The sequence below is a fragment of the Solea senegalensis genome, linkage group LG3 (genome assembly GCF_019176455.1).
Source record: "Solea senegalensis isolate Sse05_10M linkage group LG3, IFAPA_SoseM_1, whole genome shotgun sequence".
Classification (NCBI taxonomy): domain Eukaryota; kingdom Metazoa; phylum Chordata; class Actinopteri; order Pleuronectiformes; family Soleidae; genus Solea; species Solea senegalensis.
Window position 1 is genome coordinate 10,960,964 of NC_058023.1, and position 22,567 is coordinate 10,983,530.

The window sequence follows — 22,567 nt, forward strand, 5'->3', positions numbered from 1 at the left end:
ACAAGCCAAACATATGATGCAAAACACAGATGGGAGGAGGGTCCTGGAGGCTGAAGGAGGAAAAACAAACCCGGCGTCAGAATGGGCGGGGTGAGGCAAAGAAAAGGAGGAGCAACGCTGTTGTTGCCGAGAACATATGAAAGGGGGAACATGTATGTTGACTCAAAAGCAGCCTGTCTTCTTCACGGGTCGCCTGTTTGCGCGGTGAGACAGACCAGAACGACCTCAAGGGACTTTTCTGTGTCCTTTGTTTTGCCGCGTGCGCTTGTGGAACAGCCAGAGAGGATGTGTTTGTGTCTTCAGCCCACACCTGCAACAAGGAAACAATTATATATATATTAGTTTTTCCTGTTGTTGCGTTCATTAAGTTTCCTCGTGTTAGCGTTTCCTTGTGTTAGGTTTAAGGACTCTCATTGGAATATGCGACTTTTGCGTGACAACCTGGACTTGAGTTGGGTTTAGACTGTGACCTGGAGCACCACCTTTGAACCTGCGGCAGAACCTGGCTGCAGACCCAGCTGATGTGTTCCTTGGTGAAGCCTCGCTGTTTCAGTCTGGAGTGACGCGCTGTGACGCTGAAGCGCAGAGTTTTTTGTTTTTTTTTAACAGCTTTCACTGACACCTGCAGTTTTTTCATAGTCTTGCAAAAGCCTCATTGTCACAGGCTGCTGACATCGCATCACCATCCAACTTTTTTTTCTTTTCAGATAAGCGCGCCGCGCGTCATCTAACGTGCTTTTACGCACACTCAAAAAAGGCGTTTGAGCGCAACGCCGGGGTCGAGCGCAAGGGCAGCACCTGCCGCTGTGAGGTGGAGAAGATAGATTTTTTGTTTTATTTATTTTTAAGACATTACAATAAAGAGCAGAAATCAAGATGACGGACGGTCCGAGACAGAGAAGCAGTATCGGCTCCGCCAAGGATGCTGCCGGCGAGGGTGCTTCCGGCAAGGACTCGGGAGGAGTTGCGCTCAAGAAGGAAATCGGGCTTGTGAGCGCCTGTGGCATCATTGTTGGTAAGAATCTGTCACCATCATTGCATTATTAGAGACTGTAACCTATTATATTATGTTCATGTGTGTTTGCCTTCGAGCAGATGGGTTAGGGTTACAGACAAAGGCATAGAATGACAAAAATGGGTTGAGTAAGAGTGTGCCCTAAATGTTTTAGTGCTTATTTATACACAGTCGGCTCTTGGAGCTGTACAGAAGCTGCACTGGGATCAGATTCCACCATAGCATAATCTGTTTCAGTTGGTGTTTACCTTACAAGGACTTTGCAGAACAAACACAGAAACATGAACAAAATGAATAGTCATCGAAAAAGATCCAGGATTAATCAAGGTAAAATGAGTTAACGAATGAGCCTTTTGCACAGCAGCCATTTGGACGGGTGACAGTGGGAAAATCACAGGTGTAAATAATCAAATGAATGATGGCTGAGTTCCATTGAGCCTCCTCAGTTTCAGCTGGTTAATCAGTCCCACAGTCCTGACATTGTTGATGTGATCACTGAAACATGTCAAAATGGCCCCATTACATCAAATATGCATTCATTCATGCACACACTAACACGTGCACACAAACACTTTATGTTCAAAAGTGAGCATGTGCTTTCTTTCTGCACCATTGTGACAAATGCACAACACTCAATAACTGCACCCTTTGTTCCTCCGAACGAGCATAGTTCAAAGGCAATTTTATGCTTTTGAGAATGCCAGCCTATAAATGAGTTGTAAACTAGTTTGATTATTATGTGTGACTCTTCTGCTCTGAAGTCTTGTCTTGCAACATGACTCACGCCCTAGTGTTCTCATGGCATGGTCATGAATTCCTGGCGCTTTCATCATTTTTCTGTCGCCTGGCGATGATTTCGCCACCCTTGAAAACTCTGTGCTGCTTAGGGACTTTCATTGAGAGAAGGGAAACTTAAATCTGTCAAAGTAACCAGCGATGCCATCAGGATAGGGATCTGTATTTGCATAGTTTGAAATGCAGTGAAATCAGGATCACTAAACTTTGTATGAGTAACCTTTTAATTGTTAAATTAGACACTCATAGGTCCAGTGTGTAAGAATGACTGACATCTAGTGGTGACTCCTGCACCCGTCCCACACTCGTCAGGGTAAGCAAGGCCTTCACCTAAAGTACATAAAAGAGAGCAATACACATACACAATTTTTGCCAATAAACCATTTCAAATGAAACACACTGAACCTTTAAAAATGTATTAATTTGTCTTCCTTTTTCAAGGGTGTGGCCTAAATTGTCACAAGGACACCATGTCCTCCTTTGTCTTTGCATCAGCATGTAGATAACCTGATGTGTTCACATTTAACATGTGAATTATTCCGATGTATCACTAGACTTAAATCAGTGACACCTAACATTACCCATAGCACCTTGTAATGGCGTTAAATGCCTAAAATAAACACAGGAGTGGGTCTGCACAGTGGCCAGCCAAACACACACACACACACACAGATAACACAATCAGACGTTCTCATCGATCGACACCAAACACACACTCTCACAGAGATGAAATATGGCACAGGTTGAAGAGCGCGTGTGTGGTCTTCCTGTTGACCTTGACAGGTTGAAGAAAAAGGGAGAGGATGACTCACCCATTCTTGTGTTTCCACGGTAACGGGAGGAAAGAAGAGTCTGCGTGTGCACACAGACACACGTGAGAAATCCCGGGGGCTCATACTGCAAGTGTGAGGAGACAGACGCTGGGCATGTCGGGGGTGGGGGGAGGAAAAGAAAGTGAGAGATGAAGAACAACGTTGTCACTGAAATTTTGGTGGGGAGACCTCATTATTTCTCATTTTATAACTCACTGCATACATCCTTGAGCTTGCACTGGAACGGCCTCATTTCTGGTGCGCTGTAACTAGCTATCTTCTGGTTATAAATGATTCAATATATTTTATGCATTTTCTAGATTTTATAGATACCGATACAGATACCAATATCGCACAAGTACCAATGTCCTGATCACTAATTATGTAATATCTCTTTTAATAAGGGATGGCTTGTTATCATTTTTTTATCTCTGTTAGTTATTGCAATCTTTGGGCCAGTGTCTGATACTGATACAAAGACCCATACTGATACCGAGTATTGATACAGTACTCAATACCAGTATGGGACCTATATCAATACTCACTATCGTATCGGTTCATCAGTTGTTTAATTCAAAATACAAGCAAGAGATTCCTGTGCAAGCTGCTAACCTTGTCTCCCTGTAGCTCCACCCTTTAATCTCTCTTAACACCATTTTTAGTTTAATCATGAAATTTATCTCGATAATAACAGACAAGTTGGCAGCGGCAAAACCATCATACAGAGGCTTTTTATTGCTGTCCAGAGTTCATGCACTTTGGCACAGTCATCAGACTGTTCTTGGCTTGGGATTACGTCCTTGATCAAGCCATTCATTTAATGCTCCTTCATCTCCTTGGGCTCACGCTGTCATGTGCAAGAGAGAGGCGTGAGCTCAGGTGACTCGTCTGATCCTTTTGATCGTGAACATAGCCCACTGGGTTTCTGTGAAAAGGGCAGAAGGACATCAATTAAGTTTATGGCCTATTGTGAAGTATATGCATTTATTGCTCACGCACACAACACTCTAACATCTAAAACAGCGCAAAGCGCCACATGGAAGACGTGTCCGCCCTATCTTACTGGCTTACAACTTGGCAGATAATTGGTATTATCGATTAACCTTCATTTAAACAAAAATATGACAAAGCTGGAGTTGCCACCTGTTTGTCTTCGTATCTAATTTCACGGTTTGCGTAATTTTTTCCTGTGAATTTGTTCCATACTCCACATGGCTTATACAGCACTGGCCTGCAGGATCTGTGACAATTTACCACCAGATGGCTGATCGAATAGGCACTGACAGGAAATCCAAGTTCTAATATTATGCAGCTGATTAGGGTGAGATAATAATGCTCAGCAAACACCCACAGACTGGTTCATATTCACAGCCTTCTGTTGGCCTGCAAACGCTGCGTGTTATGTCTCTGTGTGATTTCTAGAGTTTGAAAGATAATGTCACCTTATGGAAACATACTTAGGTATAGTATATTACATTTCTGACAATAAGCTCTCTTAAATATTACTAACTTCGCCTTTAATTGTTCTTATTTTTATATGAATGGCATTTTAATTGAGAGATAGTTCTCAAAAGATGATTTATAGGCAAAATAAATCCTAACTAAATAAATAGCGCAAATAACATCAAAAAAACATGAGGAAAATTTCTGATACAAACACTCATCCTTAAAACAGCCTTAATGGGACCTTAAAATAGTTAATCAAAATGAGTTCTCCAAGAAATCCAGGAGATCACCAGGCATTTTCCTTTGTGAGACAACAGTGCAATGACAATGGAGGACAACATAGTATTCTGTGGTAACAGAGGCCCTTCAAGAGTTTTCACTCTTCAGACTTTAAAGCAACAGCACAGCACAACAACAAACAATATGTATATCTATATATCTATATATATATATATATCTATATATATATATATATATAGATATATATAGATATATATATGTTTCTATATATCCTCCTTTGTCCTCATTTGAGACAAAAGGATGTAAAAGCAACTGCAAGAACAGGAAACATAAAGATTCCACATTAGTCAGCACTGGCCTCAGAAACGTGCAAGTGTGCACTTTTTGGTTCCACCAGCTCTTTGAAACAGCCAATACGAGCATCTTATCTTTACTCGCTTTTAAAACCGTGTTGCAGAGTCAGAGGCGAGAATTTACAGGAGCTAATTACTGAGTAATTTTTCCAATGCAGCTACTGTTTTGTTTGATGTCAAAGGTCACGCTCAGAGGACCACCGCTGTCATAAAGATGTCAAAACCACCAAGGGAGGCATGGTGTGATGGTCATGTTTTCACCTTTTACCTACAACTGCACTTACATAAGTGCACAAGCAGCTGACCTCACCACCGACACATGATGCTTTTGGGGAGTCTGTTAAAACTTAAAGCTCCGGTGTGTGACTTCTGTCGACAAAATACATTCTAGGTTTATATTCCAACCGTTCAAACTTGATTCCACTATCTCCGTCTTCCCTCCATCAGTCGTGATATAACGCGCATAACTCTGTGTCTCCACAGACACAGAAAACACCACACTGCTATGCTGAGAAACACGGAGAGAGTTGTGTGGAGCTGATAGACTTTAATGATGATTGTGTTGAATGTAACAGACGTTTGTTTATAATTAAAAGTTACACTCTGCAGCTTTCAATGGCAACGAGGAGAATCTTTTAAAATAGTTTTTAAATCAATTTCGTCGACGTTCTAAACCCAAATCAGACTATTGATTAAGCAATTAGCTACTGATTACTCATTACCAATTCTTCTTAAAGTAATCAGCTTCTTCTGGGTTTCTCAATATGTCAGTATGATTTTTGACTTTGTGATAAGGATTTTTGATCCTTAAAGGTCAAGCAGAAATTGAATACTGTCAATAAGTTTGTTTGTGCTTTAGTGTATTAGCACTTTAAAATAAAATATTTAGTTTTTTGCAGCCTTAGTAGATGTACTTTAGGCAAGGGCCTTGCTTTACAAAGGCCACCATCTTGCACCACCATCTAGAATATGATGTCCCTTCTGGCCACCATAGGTCTCTGACACGTTAGAAGAGAGGTGTTCTCTCTTTGTTACAAATAAAAAAAAAAATTGATTGGGAAAGTACAATAAGTGTATTGCTTTTTTCCCCCTCGTTGTCTAAGTGAGTGCAGCGGCAGATGATCCGCACACACCCTAACGCTTCACTTCATACCTTTGACCTTTGTACATATAATGCCACTTGGCGTTTAAAGTCAGCCCATTATGATTCAAAACCTTCAACCTTTCACCCTGATGTCTTTTTTTTTATGATTGGGTGCCAAGTTCACGCACGGTCAGAGCACATGCAGTCTACTGAATCTGACAGCAGGTTTCTAACCTCAGAGGAGCGACTCCTTTCATGTCTGACCAGAACCCAGTCATCCATCCCTCCATCTTTCAGCTCCTGTGCAAACTGCCTGGCACTCTGATGATCATTGAATATGTCACTGAATATGCCCCCCGCGTCCATCTCCCATCCCTCCTCCCCTTTGCACTCTTTCACCCTGCTCTCTGTTTTGTCTCCTCATAACTCTGATAACTCTGTGTCTAGTCAGCAGAATGTTCCCAATTTGTCGGCTTCATCTCTGTTTGAACTGTGTTCGCCCCCATTTCTACCATTGTGAAGGCACCTTTTCTTGTTTTTCCTGTCCTGTTCTGTCTTTTTACAGTTGTTTCTCCCGTTTCTGCTCTCTTAAACTTAATACAATCTTTTCTCTTGTTGAAAACAGTCTATAAATTCTGGTGTTTAAGGGGCATTCAGCAATTTTCTTAAGGAGTCCCATAGAAGACGCGTTATAAATAATAATGGACGTAGTTGACTCAGCAGACGCCGAGATCTACTGGCTTTATTCCACAATATGAGTAAAGCTTCAATGAATCAAAGTCCAAGATGCTAGACTTCCCATAATGCAACTGGGTAGCATATATCAATTGATTAAATGCTAACATTATTCTCTCTAAGTGGCTTATTTCCTCAAGACTTGACAACGTTCATGCAGAAAACAATACAGCTTGATCTGCTTTTGCATTTCTATTGTTTAGAACCAGTCTTGTTATTTCCTTCTCATTTTTTTTTGCATCAACAACGCCTTTTCTCCTGCCATTTTCTCTTTTTTTCTGACCATTCTCTGTTAACTCTACAGATGGTTGTGTGTGAAAATCTGAGTAGATCAGCGTTTTCTGAACTACTCACATCAACAACTTCACCAAAGTTTTCACTTTTCTCCCTCATTCTGATGCCCGGTCACGTTCTCTGGTTGCTGCTTCAGCAGTTTGTCTTGATCACGTCTTAATGCCTAAATGCATTGAGTTGCTGTCTGGTGATATTTGCATTACCAGACAGTTAACGCACCCAGTTGCACATGACATTTGACACACTTCTTCCTTCACTTCTTCCTCCAGGTAACATTATCGGCTCAGGTATCTTTGTCAGTCCGAAGGGAGTGCTGGAGAATGCCAGCTCTGTGGGCTTTGCCCTGATCGTGTGGATCATCACTGGCATCATCACGGCCATTGGTGCGCTGTGCTATGCCGAGCTGGGTGTCACCATTCCCAAGTCGGGGGGAGACTACTCCTACGTGAAGGACATCTTTGGAGGGCTGGCAGGGTGAGTCAAAATTATACTTGCATAAAGACGTTGTTCTGATGTACATATGAGTCAGCAAGCACAACGCGGGGACACAATCAAATTGTATCTGAAAAGCATTGGGGTGACCAGTGGTATGACTGTGATCAAGTGCAGACGTTTAAAAAAGTCAAAACAATTGTGCCAAAACCAAAAGCAATTGACAGAAACCCTCGTTCAAACTCATAAAAGAGCGCAATAAAAAATATTTACCGCTGTTCCAAGTTGTAAAGGTTTGCTAAAAAAGAAAATACAAGGTGAACTGCTGTAAAATGAATCTGTGTCTTGACACCAGAAGTTGTATTGCTTTCATAAATGAAGCAGACAAAGAAGAAATGAGCGCGTTCATCCAGGTCTTGTGTTCCCACTAATGCCAATCAGAGCAGAAGCTGATTAAAAACCTGTGTGTACTGCAGAGTCATTTGACCCGGGGAGTGAATGCTGATTAAACACATTCCCACTGGTCAAAAAAACGAGTTTTAACTGTTTTTTGACTGGTATATTTATTACCTTTATGCGTTTTAAATCAGAATGTCTGGTTTACTTATGCAACAATAGGTGAAATGCAGCTTTCAGTAAATGCTTGGGAACCCTGCTACGCTAGTTTCCTAGCAAAACAATATCGTTTGTTAGCGTAGATTTCACACACACTATGTCTTTGCCCAGACGGTAAACACAGATTAGACCATTGTTTTATTTAAACTATCACAGGAATTTCAGCAGCGGTGTTTTGGGAGAGGAATTCAACCAGACAAAACAGCCAATGATTGTTTTTGTCCCTTTGTAGAGTAGCTATCAATACACATCAATGAACTTTTACCTCCAGAGACTTTGTAGTCCAACGGCTTCACATGCTAAGTTTGAAGTGTCAGGGCCACGGTACTTTTCTCTGCCCTCCATCCTGGATAAATACACAAGAGTTGTTTGTTTGCGTTGCCCCCCCGTGTGTGTTTTTATGTGGCCGTGGAGTTGTGTTTTCCGTGTCCACATAGGTCAACGGAGACGGATACTACGACGGTGTTATTCTGGACTTACGAAAGAGTATTTTAGAACAGTCCAACATAGGGCTGCAGCTTTTTCTATAAGGGATGAAGCTTTATTTTCTGGATTAATCAATAAGTTCAGAAAATGATTAATATGTTCTCAAAAGTCTTGTTTTTGTCTAAAAACAAATAAGATTCATTTTCTGGATTTCAAAAGCTATAACATATTCACATTTAAGAATCTGAAACTAAAAATAATTTAGTAAATAACATTAAAGATGTATTATTAACCAAAGGCACTGAATTGTCACGAGTAAAGGTATGTATTATGCAGAAGGACTGCTATTTGAGCGTTATTCATTATTAATATGCTATGTTGTGGCCGGTCAAAGCAGTGCTACATTAAACTACTCTTAGTTTGTTCAGTCCACTTTTGTTACCAGTTTATCTTGTATGTAGAATATGAAAAACTTCATATATAAAGCAAAAGTGAGTGAAAACACACACACACACACATTCCTGTGAGATAATCCTATTAATGCAGTCAGATGTACTGATCCTTTCTAAGCTTTTGGAGAATTTTGCAGAAGAACCACATGCCTACTTCTCTACCACACTCACAAATATCCCGTCTCACATCTGAAATCCTGCTCGATGGCTCTCTGAAAGTATTAACTCAAAGATGCTTGTTGCTGAACATGAAAAGCAGAAATGTTGGTATAGTAATCAATAATCTTCAAGTGCTTTCCCCTGTGCCACTTTCTCAAAGGTGGCAATACATTATATTATTTTTTTGTCACCTTAACCTGTTGGCTACCGGATTTTTGTTTCAAGTAATTAATTAATCTCCGATTTTTCAGCTTCTTAATGGTGGATAATTAATTTTTTTGCCCCATATAACTGAATTTGAACTGAATATATTTGGTTTGGGGACAAAACATGACTTTTGAGAACATGATTAGACCAGTAAATAATCAACAGATTAATCAATTATAAAAATAATTATTAGTTGCTCCCTTAGTTTAGCCTGTAAAACAGCATAAAACAAGTATTAGAAAGAGAATAATTTGTTCCTTCCACATAAAAACAAGGATCAAGTCCTCATAAAAGACTGGAACTAGGGTCAGAAAGGCCAAGTATAGAATGGAAAAAAAAGAATGTAGTTTCAACTAAAAATAACCAGTTTGAATGGGAATCTGAAAAGGAAGGATGTATATGTGGCGATTGTACCTTTTGTGATGTGTTCCACCACCTGTTATTGCTCCCACACACTGCATTTGATCCCACACACCCCTGCTGTTTCTCCCATGTCTCGCGTCTCCCACCATCTCTCACCGCCCTCCCTGTCCCTCTTCTTTTTTTTTTTGTTTTAGGTTCCTGCGTCTGTGGATCGCCGTGCTGGTCATCTACCCAACCAATCAGGCTGTGATCGCGCTGACATTCTCCAACTACGTCCTGCAGCCTCTGTTCCCCACCTGCTTCCCCCCGGAGAACGGCCTGCGCCTGCTGGCTGCCGTCTGCCTCTGTGAGTAGCATGTGACTCATGTTGTGCAAATGCTACCGTACGACACAAACACATATGCGGTTCCACCTTAAACTTCAAACAGCTGAAACATAAACTGCCACCACCATTACGTATTATATATGTTATTATTATTATTATTATTGTATGGTTTTGTCAAACCTGCCAGGTAAGAGCTTGGCACTTAAGAGCGGAGACACTTCCACCTCTGCTCGCTCTCACTTGTGTCATATCAGCGGTGTTTGCTTCAGCTCTGCTTACATCCTCCACACACATACACGCCCTTAAAGGTCCAGTGTGGAAGCATCAGTGACATCTAGTGGCGAGACCACAAATTCTAACAAACGAAGGACTCCTCCGCTCACCCCTTTCATACCCAAGTGCATCGGGGGAACTACGGTAGCCTTCAAATAACAGAAAGGATGTCAGTCTCCTGAATTTGCATAGTAAATGTCCACGTTCTGTTCGACATCAGACTGTACAAAGGCCCTTGGATCATGAAAGACTTATTCTAAGGTTAGGGAAACAAAAAAAAGTTAATACACCTATACAAATCTACGTATGGGGAATATATTTAATTTAAATCCTTCTTAATATTACACACTCGACCTTTAATGTGTTTATACGATGAAGTGATATTACGCAAAATAGTTTTGAGAGTCTTCAATCTCTTTTAAAAATAAAGTAGCGGATAAATTGTAAACACGTCACAAAATGTTCTCTTCCTTTTTTTGATCTTACTAATAATTTCAAGAGATTATCAAGACGCCGCTTGATTAATGAACAACAATGAAACACTGGCAACAATGAATATCCAGTCATGCAATAATGTGTGTGTGTGCGCCATATTATGATCATTTCTGGGAGGTTGAATTGAACTACAAACGTACTGAGTTACGTTATTCACCGTCTCACTTATTCAGCGTAGATTATGCAGAGATAGTAACAGACCAAGAATAGCCTCAAGAAATACTACCAAACGTGTTTGAATGTTCCTGTTGAGACAAGCTCAAGTGCCTAGAAACAACTAACTGCACTATATTAAAAAAGAGGGAGAATCCCAGTCATTTACTGGCTGCTTGAAATGAGGACAGAGATAAATGACGGTGACTTCTTTAGACAAAATGCCGCCAACTAAGTTGTTATTTGGACATAAGTTATTTAAAGTGGTCACAGACTTAATGGATTGAGTATTGATTGATTAATCTGGTTTCTGTCCGCCTCTGGCCGAGTATTTTGCACTCTTCTCTGAAGCTCTTCCGTCATTCAGCCCTCTGCTGGAGTTTCATCCATGAGAAAAGGAGCATGAAAGAGGTAGAGGAGGAAAACGGCAAATGTGAATGTGTCACAACAAATGGATGAATGTGTTGACGAGGACATGACAGTGGTGGATTTGAAGTTTTCTCAGCGTAGTTCACACTCACTGGTGAAATACTGCAAGCAGCCTTCAGACAGAGAGAGACAAGGGGGGTTGGGGTGTCACAAATGCAGAGGAAGAGTATGTGTGTGTTCTCTTATGTGGCAGCTGCAATGTTGTAGTGGGAAAGCATTAGGGTTGGACATGCATTTGATTATTAATTGGAATATAAAAAAGTTGACCATTTAATGTGACTATTAAGAGACTGATGATTATATCTCTATCTGTAGGTCAGAGTGCTACAGGAGTCATTTTAGGTTGCAATTTTTTTTTTGGGTGACAGAATTGTTTGCATTAAAGCGACCTTTGTATTGAAACACACACACTGATGAGGCCACAGCAGCAGCGTTAGCGTTTCAGAGCTGCATTATTTGTTGTAAAGCCTCAAAGCCCGTCCTGTGGCAACATGTCCACACACAGGCACAGATGGGCCCAGTTGGTGTTGTTCGGCCCGACAACGTGGACACATGGTTTTCCTAAACATGGACAATAATCTGCACAGACCGGATGATTCATGGCTAAATCACGTTTCACCAAAGCTCTCGATACTCTTTGTTTTTATTTACACTCCAGTGACCTACATATCCATCTGTATTCTTTGTCTCACCTCCACAAATAGCTGGAAGGAAAATGTGATTAGTTGTGACAGTGATTGTTTGACAGGGATTTTACTGCCTGGTTCTGGTTTGTTCTTCCGATCGGCTTGGCCAGCAGAATGATGGAGTTTCTGTCTAGAGTCAATTAGAGCATTCAGCAAAAAAAGCAACTTCTTTTTTGCAGATGTTTTGTTCTGAAAGTAGGTGAGAGGTGACCTGCCACAGCACTTACGTCATCTATGCTGTTTTTAGCTTTTTAGTTTGTCTGTGTGTGTTTTTTTTCTTCTTCTATTTCTCTGTGATAATGTGTGAGCAGAAGAAGATCACATGATATTACATTCATAACCAGCTGTAAGTGACAACTCTGACCGGTCTCAAAAGGTTTGTCCAAGGTGAAGTGTTCACTTGCTGTCACTCAACAAAGAAAACAGGGGAAGGGATTAGTGTTTGTAGCAGAAGGATCTCTGTTTACTTGTGTTAAACAGGTTTACTTTAGTATTTTAAAGTACTATCACCTTTCAGTGCGAATCTGTCTATCCAATCCTCTATCCAATCCTCTCTGTTTGTGTCCATCTTTAATGTGGGAAACAAATGCACTCTTATTTACCTAAAAACAAACCTTCACAAACCTCTCAAAGACATCTAACATGAAGCCCACTCTGCAAACCACACTCAGTCCGGTCTTCACTGTGTTCGTATCGCAGCAGGGCCACACGCGTTTGTTCTTGTGCATCTGTCGCATCTGTTGCAACTCAGCTCAGGGTTATTTAAATGATGGCCTTAATCACACAAAGTCAGAAATAGGCCTATTTAACGATTGTGCCCAGCTGGCCTGAACTCACTGGCCTGTTGTACTCAGCGGTAGAGGTCAAATCAATGTATTTGTCTGCGATAGCTCAGCCTGAAATGGGAGTGAGATAAAGAGAAGGGGATAGATCTGTATATATCTACCATCCACTATTAATTAACAAGCACTAAGGTTGTGATTTATTCAATAAAAGTCCGTAGTTTACTGTAAGTGTAACTAAATCCCTAAATGTAAGGATTGAAATAATACCCACTGTGATAAATAAGACCCACTGCCTCTCTGGTTAAATACCCACTACTGCATTCAAATTTGACCATCGGCTATTTTAGTCCACACTTTCATCACTCTCTTATCTTATCATTGTCTCAGACTCCTCCCCCTTGGCATGGCTGCCAATAGGGCCACAAGTAAAAAAAATATATTTTAACCACAGTACAACTCACCTCAAAAAAATGAGGTTTTCAAAATGCAAACTAAATCCTAACCATATGTTTTATTGTTAATATTGTGTGTGTGTGTGTGTGCAGTGCTGCTGACTTGGGTGAACTGCTCTAGTGTGCGATGGGCCACCAGAGTGCAGGACTTCTTCACAGCAGGCAAACTTCTGGCCCTCGGCCTCATCATCATCATGGGCATCGTGCAGATCTGCAAAGGTGAGCTGTCTGATGCCATCTGTGCCTCCCTATGAATGCATGTGACCTCAGTCCTCCTCCGTCCTCCTCCGTCCTCCTCGTGGTGCCAGCGTGTCCGCGTGTGCAAAGCAAAAAAGGTATCACACGTGCACGTCGGTCGAGTCACCGTAGGACGTCCCCCTGTCACAAGGGACAGCACAGGCGCTCAGTGGACTCAACAGGGGTCAGGAAGTTTCTGGGGCCCCACTCAGCTAATAGCAGCATGCATGCGTGGGTTTGCAATTCAAACATGGCAAGGGGCCAGTTATGACAGGGGCCACTGAAAACAGGCCCCTGTAAAAACAGATAGGGGATTTTTGAGTTGCGAATAATGAAGAGCTCAGACGATGGTCGGATGGGAGATTTTAAGGCAAATAAAGAGCGGAGTCGACTTATTTTCATTCTGCTTGTTGTAAAGTTCATCTCAGAGGAAGAAAACTATGTTTACTGATGATCATGTATTGTTTAGAGTGGTTAATCACACTCTTTCATTCTATGTTTTACACACAATGATGTTGATTCTTGACTCAGGTCCTCAGGTTTACATCAAGGACACAGAAAAAAACAAACAAAATGAGGCAGTTTCGATTCAATCAATGAAATCTACTCTATTGTCCCCACAGGGACATTTTTCTTTTTCTTGGGGAAAACTGCTACAGCAGCTGCAGAACAATGCACAGCGTGACACAGACAACAAAGGACATAGTTCACCGAATTTAAATAACAGAATTAACAAAGAAGAGGAATATTGCATAAGCCCTAAAAATACAAAAACGCATATAAAGCATATAAAGAGCCTCAGACAACTGGTTTTTACGTATCTTTAAGTTCTATAAACTGAAGGTGACAGATTATATTTTGTTCTGGAATGGAATGTGTTTTCATTTTGCCTCTTCTCTTCCATGAACATCTCCACCTGCAGGAGACTACTACTGGTTGGAGCCAGCCAATGCCTTTGAACCCTTCCAGGACTACGATGTGGGTTTGATAGCCTTAGCCTTTCTACAAGGCTCCTTCGCCTATGGAGGGTGGAATTTCCTCAACTATGTCACAGAGGAGCTGGTGGACCCTTATGTGTAAGACACTCAACTCTCTAGTAGTATTGTGATTTAAAAAAACAAAAAAACCCATTGTGTTAAATCTGTCATCGCCACTGGGAAAATAGCTCATTTATGACTCCCCGTCTCAAACCTTCCATTTTGAAGCGTATCAGCCAACCATGGTGGCTTTTGTTAATCCCAAAATGCTGCTGCCAGTCTAATCACCAGAACAAATATGAGCACATGACCCTTGTCCTGGCGTACTGTTAGCTTCTGTATTGACTTCGAAATTCTTGTACTTACTTTTTAAGCCTTAAATGGCCTTTATTTACATTTCAGAATTGTTGAACTGGTATGTGCCAGCCTGACCACCGAGATTAACCAATAGAGCTGTATTTGTTAATCCTAAATCTCAGTATGTGACAAAAGGAGATTGAGCCTTTGCCATTAGAGCTATGGAACTCTCTTCCTATTGATCTTAGATAAATCAAATCCCTAGCTTTCTTTGAAGTCCCTTCTTAAAATGTTTGTATGAAAGTTTTTGGGAATATGATCCAATTTGTGCACATTTATTGTTTCATTTGATGTGTTTTAATCAGTATTATTGTATTCATATTAATTAATTTGTGTCACTAAAATAATTTTGTAAAACACAGTCACATTGTTAAGAGTACTAAAATTAGAATTACAATTAGTTATTATTTGCACACACACTAATTAGTGATAGTAAATTTGACCTCTGCATTTAACCCATCCTTAGTAGTGAACACACACACACAAGCTGGCAGCAGGAGTAGTGGGCAGCACGTTTTAATGCTTTAGTGCTTAGTGTATAAAGTGATCTATTTAATAATTTCCTGTCTTCCTTTCAACAATCTTACATTTGTAATAACCATGCTATCTATGCATACACCTACCCTGCCTAAGATACCACTTTTAATTTCCTGCTTTAAATCTTTTCCATAAATTTTGGGCTGTGTTTTGTGGGCTTTCAGGAACCTGCCACGCGCTATCTTCATCTCCATTCCCCTCGTGACCTTTGTTTACGTCTTTGCCAACATCGCCTACGTCACAGCCATGAGTCCTCAGGAGCTGCTTGCCTCAAATGCTGTTGCCGTGGTGAGTTGATCAGTCTGTGTGACGTCCCTCAGACAAATGTGCTAATAATAGAATGACTCTGTCGCCCTCTAGTGGTGTTTGTTGGTCCAGGCTAGCCAAATGAATATAAAATAAATGTTTTGTTACCATTTTAGTTGCATATCAATCATGAACATAATAAAACAAAGTCTAACCTTGCACCTGTGTGTCTCTTCCATCTTCAAAACCTTCATCCTTCTTCTCCCCGTCGCAGACGTTTGGTGAGAAGCTGCTGGGAGTCATGTCGTGGATCATGCCCATTTCTGTGGCTCTGTCCACCTTCGGGGGAGTCAACGGTTCCCTTTTTACCTCGTCAAGGTTTGTAATTCACATGTATTCTCCGCCCCAGCTGGCACAAACACAAAGAGTCAATAAGAGTGTCATGTAGTAGGTACATCAGGTTATTACTAATTATTTCTTATCATAAAGGATGATTTAAATCATTGATATTTAACATTAAGGCTGATCCTGGACTTTCCTGAATAATACAACATTAGTCCACTGTTGTAGTTCTCTGGTCCAGGACTCAGAACTGAGAAAACCCAGGGATGGACCACTTAATACAGTTATAATAAGCTGACTTGTGATTATAATTATGTTTTTATAGCTGTAAGATTGAAATATACATAATTTCTTGCACACAAATCCCCAAAATCAAAATAATAAGATCTGACCTGGTCTCTCATTTTCATTATGTAGCATTTGAATTTCTTGTAAATTTGAATTCTGTCTTAAACCATGTCCGTCTCTGTCTTTTATAGATTGTTCTTCGCTGGAGCCAGAGAAGGCCACCTCCCCAGCCTGCTGGCTATGATTCACGTCAAACGCTGCACTCCCATCCCTGCGCTGCTCTTCACTGTGAGTTTAACTCTCCGTAATATTATCTCATTATGAAGTGTGTGACAATTTTCCCAATCTACGAGTAGATTTCTGATCTTGAGGCCATGATTGAATTCAGTGCCACTGATAAACTCATCATATTTTATGCTGTGACAGTTTCAAAGATTGGCTGCATGATATCTTGATATCAAAGTTAACTACAGATGTTGTTCCCCCCAGTGTCTGTCCACTCTGCTTATGCTGTGCACCAGTGACATGTACACACTCATCAACTACGTGGGCTTCATCAACTACCTTTTCTATGGAGTCACAGTCGCCGGGCAGATTGTCCTGCGCATCAAACAGCCCAACATGCACCGGCCAATCAAGGTCTGTTTATGTGACGAATTTGATTTGTTTTTGCCACATTTTTAGCCTCATCATGTGCCTCATTTTTACAGTAAGTTCTCCTCTTTAGGTCAGAATTGACAATTGTGTATAGGTACAAGTTATTAGACAGGAAATTTAGAAATGACACCAGAGACTATCAAAATAAAAGACAGAACAGACTGACAACTAAACTACAAAGTATATGTTTATTTCATATGTTGGGAAAGAAACAAGTGTCAAAAGTGACAATGACTAAGCTTTATGTTACTTTGTTTCTTCCTCCAGATCAGTCTGATATGGCCGGTTATTTACCTCATCTTCTGGGCCTTCCTGCTCATCTTCTCTCTTTACTCTGAGCCCGTGGTGTGCGGCATCGGCCTGGCCATCATGTTGACTGGTGTCCCTGTTTACTTCCTGGGAGTCTACTGGGACAACAAGCCACAGTGCTTTAATTCTTTTGTTGGTAAGTTAGCTTTTTCCCCGTTAACTTTAATGCAGTTGGAATTATTATCTGTTGAAATATAACACTTTTTTCTTCTATTTTCTTCCAGGCAAAATGACATACTTGGGCCAGAAGTTCTGTGTGGTTGTTTACCCGGCTGAAAGTAAAGGCAGCAGCAGCGAGAGCTGCAGTGCAGCTGGAGAGGAAGGAGAGGAGATGAAGGAGACCAGATCTCCTCTGTCCAAGGACGACGGAGATTCAAGCAAGACAGCGGACTGCTAAAGCTCCTTTCTATCATCACTCACCTTCCCCTAACATAAACAGATGCACATGTGGGCGCACACGTACACAAAGACACATGCAAACAAACATGCGATAGCCTACGTCACAGTTTGTCATGGATCAACACATGTGTTTTATTCATTTTTTTCAGTATTGAACTAACCAATAGTTTCTTTGCCAAATATAATCAGAGATGACACGACCTCACACTTTTCTATCTTGGGTCTCTCAAAAGTGCAATAAAAGGTTGGAGCCTTCCAACTTCTGCGTACGTGCTCAAACAGACACAATTTTACTATTCTTCATCATCATCATCATCATCATCCTGCTTCTAATCCTCCCTCTTCCCCTCCACACACTGTCTGCACACTCCCACTGTAACGGTGACTTTTTAATTATTTTTTTTGTATTATTATCAAGAGACTTTCACTGTTATGCGTTGGCTACGCAAACACGTCTTAATTTTAATTATTTGTTTTGGTCCCATTGTAAACTTTCCTTTGTCGTACCTTCAACACACCAAAGCTACATTTAGATAGCACAAAATTATATTCAGATCAAACCATTTCAGTTTCAACAAGTGCTGTTGTTTTTTTGTTTTTGGTTCTTTGTTGTTTTACTTCTTAAACATGGCTGTGATTCCAAATTGTTTCTCTCTCTCTTTTTTTTAGTGATTGTGATAATTGTTTATATCAATTAACTTTGTTGTCATTATAGTTTTAATATGTACATGTTTTTTTTTTCATTCGACATCATATTCTTTCGGGCCTATTGTTTTTTTTATTACTCTTGAACCAGCAACGTTGTGTGAGCTGTATTTTGTGTTGGTAAATGCTGCACAGTTCTTGTTAACTGCCTTAAGTAGGATCATTTCTGTACTCTGGCACCATTATTGTGGAAGATACATTGCTGCAGAAGCATTTTCAGTTCATAAAAATCTGAATTTTGACTTCTTGTATTGACACTACACTCATAATGTTGTGTCAAAAGTGTAGGTTCAGCTTGGACACACAACTAGAAAGAATAGTTAAATCACAGTAGTATATTTTCACCTCATATGCATTGTTAATGTGCCCTACACCGACTCATGTGAATGCCCTTGTGAATTATTTTCTTTTTCTTAAAATAAGCAGGCATTGATTTCAAGTATTTTTTAGCCCACCATCCAGCCATGTTTGGATATTTTTGTGCTTTGTTTAGGGTGTAGAGAAAAAAAAGAGCCTTTCATAAGAGAATATTTTTTGATGCATACAAATCACTAGAGATTATTTTATAGTGCAATATAATCACAGGCACCAGCAGAAAAAACTGAACGTGCACCTCTGAATGAACCCATTCTGTGTACTGTGGTTATAACTACAAATGTGTGTGTGTGTATATATATATATCTATATATACTATTATTGCTCACAACACTCCTTCATAGATAAACACAAATGATATATACTTAAATGTTGTCAGTGGTTCTATAACCTGTTCATGTCTCAGGGCGTCCCCACTGCCTTCTCCTTACATACACTGCCGAAACTCAACAGAGCTGACTCATCGCTTCTCTGAAGTCCTGTTTGTGCTTAGTGTTTGTACTGGTGCTCAATTTTTCAACCAATCCCAAATAGCATCAGTGAAATCTCACAGAGATTGTCACATGTCGACTTAATAAATCAATTTATGTTCCATTAAATTTGGGCCAGTACTGCAAATGTTGCTCTTCTGAAAGTCTAAGGGGAACAGGGTGTCTTGGATGTCTTTACAAATACAATGATTGTGTTTTGTGCCTGTACGGTAACAGTTGTTGTGTATTTACATTTATGCACAGATTTCATGACAGTCTGTACTTTGTTTTAGAAAATTTTAAAAAATATTTACTTGTAAATTGGGGCCTCTTTTATGTAAAAAAAGAAGCTCCCTGTCATAATCCTAAACCTGTTATCTTATCATTTGGCATAATTAAAGGTCCAGTGTGTAAGAAATAGTGACATCTACTGGTAAAAAGCCAGACTTACAAACGGAGGACTCCATTTATGACATCTACATCTCCCAGGCATGTCAGGGAGCTATGGTGGCCTTCAAATACTTAATATGTGAAGTAAGCTTCCACTTCAAAATGCACTTGTACGTTTGCTATAATACTTTAAATCAAATGTTTTCTAAGCAAAATACTCATACGTATGGGTGACATATTTCATATCTGCCAAAAAGCCTTGTCCATGTTGCACACTGGACCTTTAAATTCCTGTAATTTTCAATGTTTTCAATAATGAGAAGATGATTAAGCACACGTAAACCCTCACTGTGCATAAATGAGGCCTGGAAATGCTGCAACTTTGTGTCATGTGGTCAAATAGCTTAAAATCTGAAGGATGTTCACCAGTGCTGATATCTTTGACTGACTTGTGTATCACCTCACTGTTTGGGGCCCCATTAAGAGCTGCAACCTCAACCTTACTGTAGTTTAGACCAAAACAATCCTTCATCGTGGAGGAAATATGATGTTTCCTGTTTTAACAGGCATTATGTAGAAATGATCAAGCATCAAGCATTTCCTCTTTTTTTGCAATATATCAGAGGACAATAATATAACACTTGGTGAGAAAGTTTAAAACTAAGTCATTCTATTGACACACTGGTCTTGATAAGTTAAATTGCCTTAGTTTACTGACCATACCCTCATATCTCTCAAAACATTTATCTATTTTTATGTTGTAAATGTACATATTGGTGTGTACAGTGTGTATGTGTGTGACAGGAATAAAAACTACACATGTGAACCACGGTTTCAGTCTCCTTTGTGAAGAATAATGCACACAAAAAGACAAAGGTGAGGCATATATGTTGTGTCAATGTCATTTTATTATACTCACTAATCCACAGCATAGGCCAGCAGCATGATAGTTCTGTACTCACACTGAGGGGAAGGAGTGATCACAGCAATCCCAACTGTTGACACTACTTCTCTAGACATACAAACATACATCAGTATTAAAATGAAGCCACTGTGTAACTGGTTGACACTCTCCTGGTCTTCTTGCTCAAGTAAAAGTGCGCACTCAGCACTAAAATCTAACTAAATACTTAACTGACAGAATGGACAGGCTACTTTTGAAGTGGGTGGAAAGCACACAATAGTAAGTGGTACATAATCAAGAGAAACTGGCAGGAGAAGCAATCTAAACATGTCCTGTCCTTGTTTCCCATAAAAAGAATATTTTTGACATTTGAGGTACATTTATATATTCATTTTGGGGCATGGAGGGGGATTGGGGTGTCACCTTTTCAGTGTACTGTGTCATAATATAAGATGGATGTGGATGTTTCTATCAAGGCTTTTGTCAGTTTCACAATAATTGCACTTGCACTGTCAATGGAAACCCTTAAAACAATCATCAAAACTAACGCCGAAATGTTAAAATGAATATATATATATATGTTGTTTAATTTTTAACGTATTTCTCCTTTTTCAGCTTTAATATTGAGTGTCTATCTATAACAGTTGCAGTGGCACACACATTTATGAGGCTGCCACAAGCAGAACTTATCTCTTTACCTACTGCTCTGTTTTGCCTACAATGTAATGCCTACAGCACCACCAGGGGACTCTGCAACCATTGGCAATGTGTCTTTCATGTAACCTCATTGGTGTAGGCATTGCAAAAGCTAAGAGACTATAGTAACGGCTACAACGCCGGCTTGGATTGGAGGCTTATGGGTGAGTGGAGCAGCTGTCCTCCTCGCAGAGCTAGTACCAAATGGAGAACGGAGCCTCCCTGGATTTTATAGTCTGCCGCTGTTTTCTCGTCATTCCTGAGAAGCGCAAGCAGAGAAGAGGACGTTAAACAGCAGAAACACCTCTATTGCATTATATAATTGTAACGGTGACAACATGGATAAACATATATGAAGCAGCATGATACTGTAGGTGGGTTTACTTCCTATTTTTAATGAAAATTATATTTTTGAATAAAAAATCAGAATGGTAACACATAAGATAAAAAAAGGTTTAATAAACAGTTTAAAAGATAATTAATTTAATTATCTCTTAAAATGTTTATGCTTGAGAGTGGTGGAAATGTGGTTGGTCGATAAAAGATAAAACGAAATATCACAATTGAAACAGATTCTAAAAATAAAAATATGACATTAAGAAATCATGTGACTGAAGCATCACTCCAACTTCACACATTTTCACTGCACTGTCAAAACAGAGGAAGAGAGGAGGAATGTGTGGACTGATGAGGAAACTTAACATTCCTCAACTTTGAGCAACAAAATAATAATAATAACTCCTTATACTCGCATTTTATTTTACATTTTGAGGAATATATAAGTATAATTCCCATACTATCATTAAAAAGAAACAACTTGTAATGTATCTGAATAAGAGAAAAATCCTCAGGAAACTCTTTAAAACTGTTCTGATCTGGCCTTTTTTTACATGATAAAATAAAACAAAATGTCAAACGTGTAATGGTCTTACATTTGTTTCCCACTGTAGATCAACCTCTGCTGCTGGGGAGGAATCCCTTCCTTCTCCTCCACTCTCTCTTTGATCCGCTCCACCTGAATGGAAATTGATGAAAATCACAATGACTAGTTGGACATTGTATGTTCACGTGAGTGAGTGAGTGAATAAATCAACAGATACCTTATCTGTGGGCTCTATGTCAATCTCTATCTCCTTTCCAGTGAGTGTCTGTGACAAATGTACACTCAAATTATTATTGAAACATTCATGACGCTGATAGCAACTGTTTAAATGAGTGGCTAACTGTTAAAAACCTGGCTAATCGTCGTGCATGGTGTGCCTTACCTTCACTTTAATCAGCATCTTTGTTTTTGCAAAATTGACGAAATGTGTTTGACTGCTTGTTTGCTGAATATATTCTTATAATAACTTTGTATTTTAATACGACTTTATTAGCGAGGGACTAGATATTCCCTTTCAAAAATAGTCAATGGGTGTTTCCTGTGTTTCTCCGCAAATCCGTCCGCACCTTTTACCCGTGTGACAATGGTTCCGCTTCAAATGAAGTCTCGCTTGCGTCATTTGCCGTTGAAAGTATACCAAATATGTTGGAATAATTGATCTAGTATGAGTATGAGCATCGCCAGATAACCCAACGATATGGCTTTCTTATATATACCTTTAGATAATCCTTACGACAGCAGCACAACGTGTCGTAAAGCAAGCCTAACG

The 22,567-nt window shown here is 39.9% G+C and overlaps 2 protein-coding genes and 1 long non-coding RNA gene across 3 annotated transcripts; 1 reads left to right on the forward strand and 2 right to left on the reverse strand.

Annotated features, from left to right (window-relative positions):
- Positions 1-126: 126 nt before the first annotated feature.
- slc7a8a (solute carrier family 7 member 8a) lies at positions 127-20,141 on the forward strand. Its single transcript, XM_044021681.1, has 11 exons — positions 127-1,015; positions 7,044-7,248; positions 9,623-9,774; positions 13,120-13,245; positions 14,186-14,339; positions 15,299-15,422; positions 15,655-15,758; positions 16,202-16,298; positions 16,500-16,649; positions 16,935-17,112; positions 17,201-20,141. The coding sequence occupies exons 1-11, from the start codon at positions 877-879 to the stop codon at positions 17,371-17,373; spliced, it is 1,602 nt and encodes a 533-aa protein (XP_043877616.1). The 5' UTR covers positions 127-876; the 3' UTR covers positions 17,374-20,141.
- On the reverse strand, positions 3,326-8,368 carry LOC122766645. The gene is made up of 2 exons (XR_006360096.1): positions 8,087-8,368; positions 3,326-3,547 (listed from the first exon to the last, which is right to left on the reverse strand). It is a non-coding gene; the product is annotated as an uncharacterized LOC122766645 (long non-coding RNA).
- Positions 20,142-20,203: 62 nt separating the features above from the next.
- Positions 20,204-22,532, reverse strand: nedd8 (NEDD8 ubiquitin like modifier). Its single transcript, XM_044021932.1, has 4 exons — positions 22,181-22,532; positions 22,016-22,063; positions 21,848-21,930; positions 20,204-21,174 (listed from the first exon to the last, which is right to left on the reverse strand). Exons 1-4 carry the CDS (start codon positions 22,196-22,198, stop codon positions 21,048-21,050), a joined length of 276 nt encoding a protein of 91 aa, XP_043877867.1. The 5' UTR covers positions 22,199-22,532; the 3' UTR covers positions 20,204-21,047.
- Between the last annotated feature and the right edge of the window lie 35 nt (positions 22,533-22,567).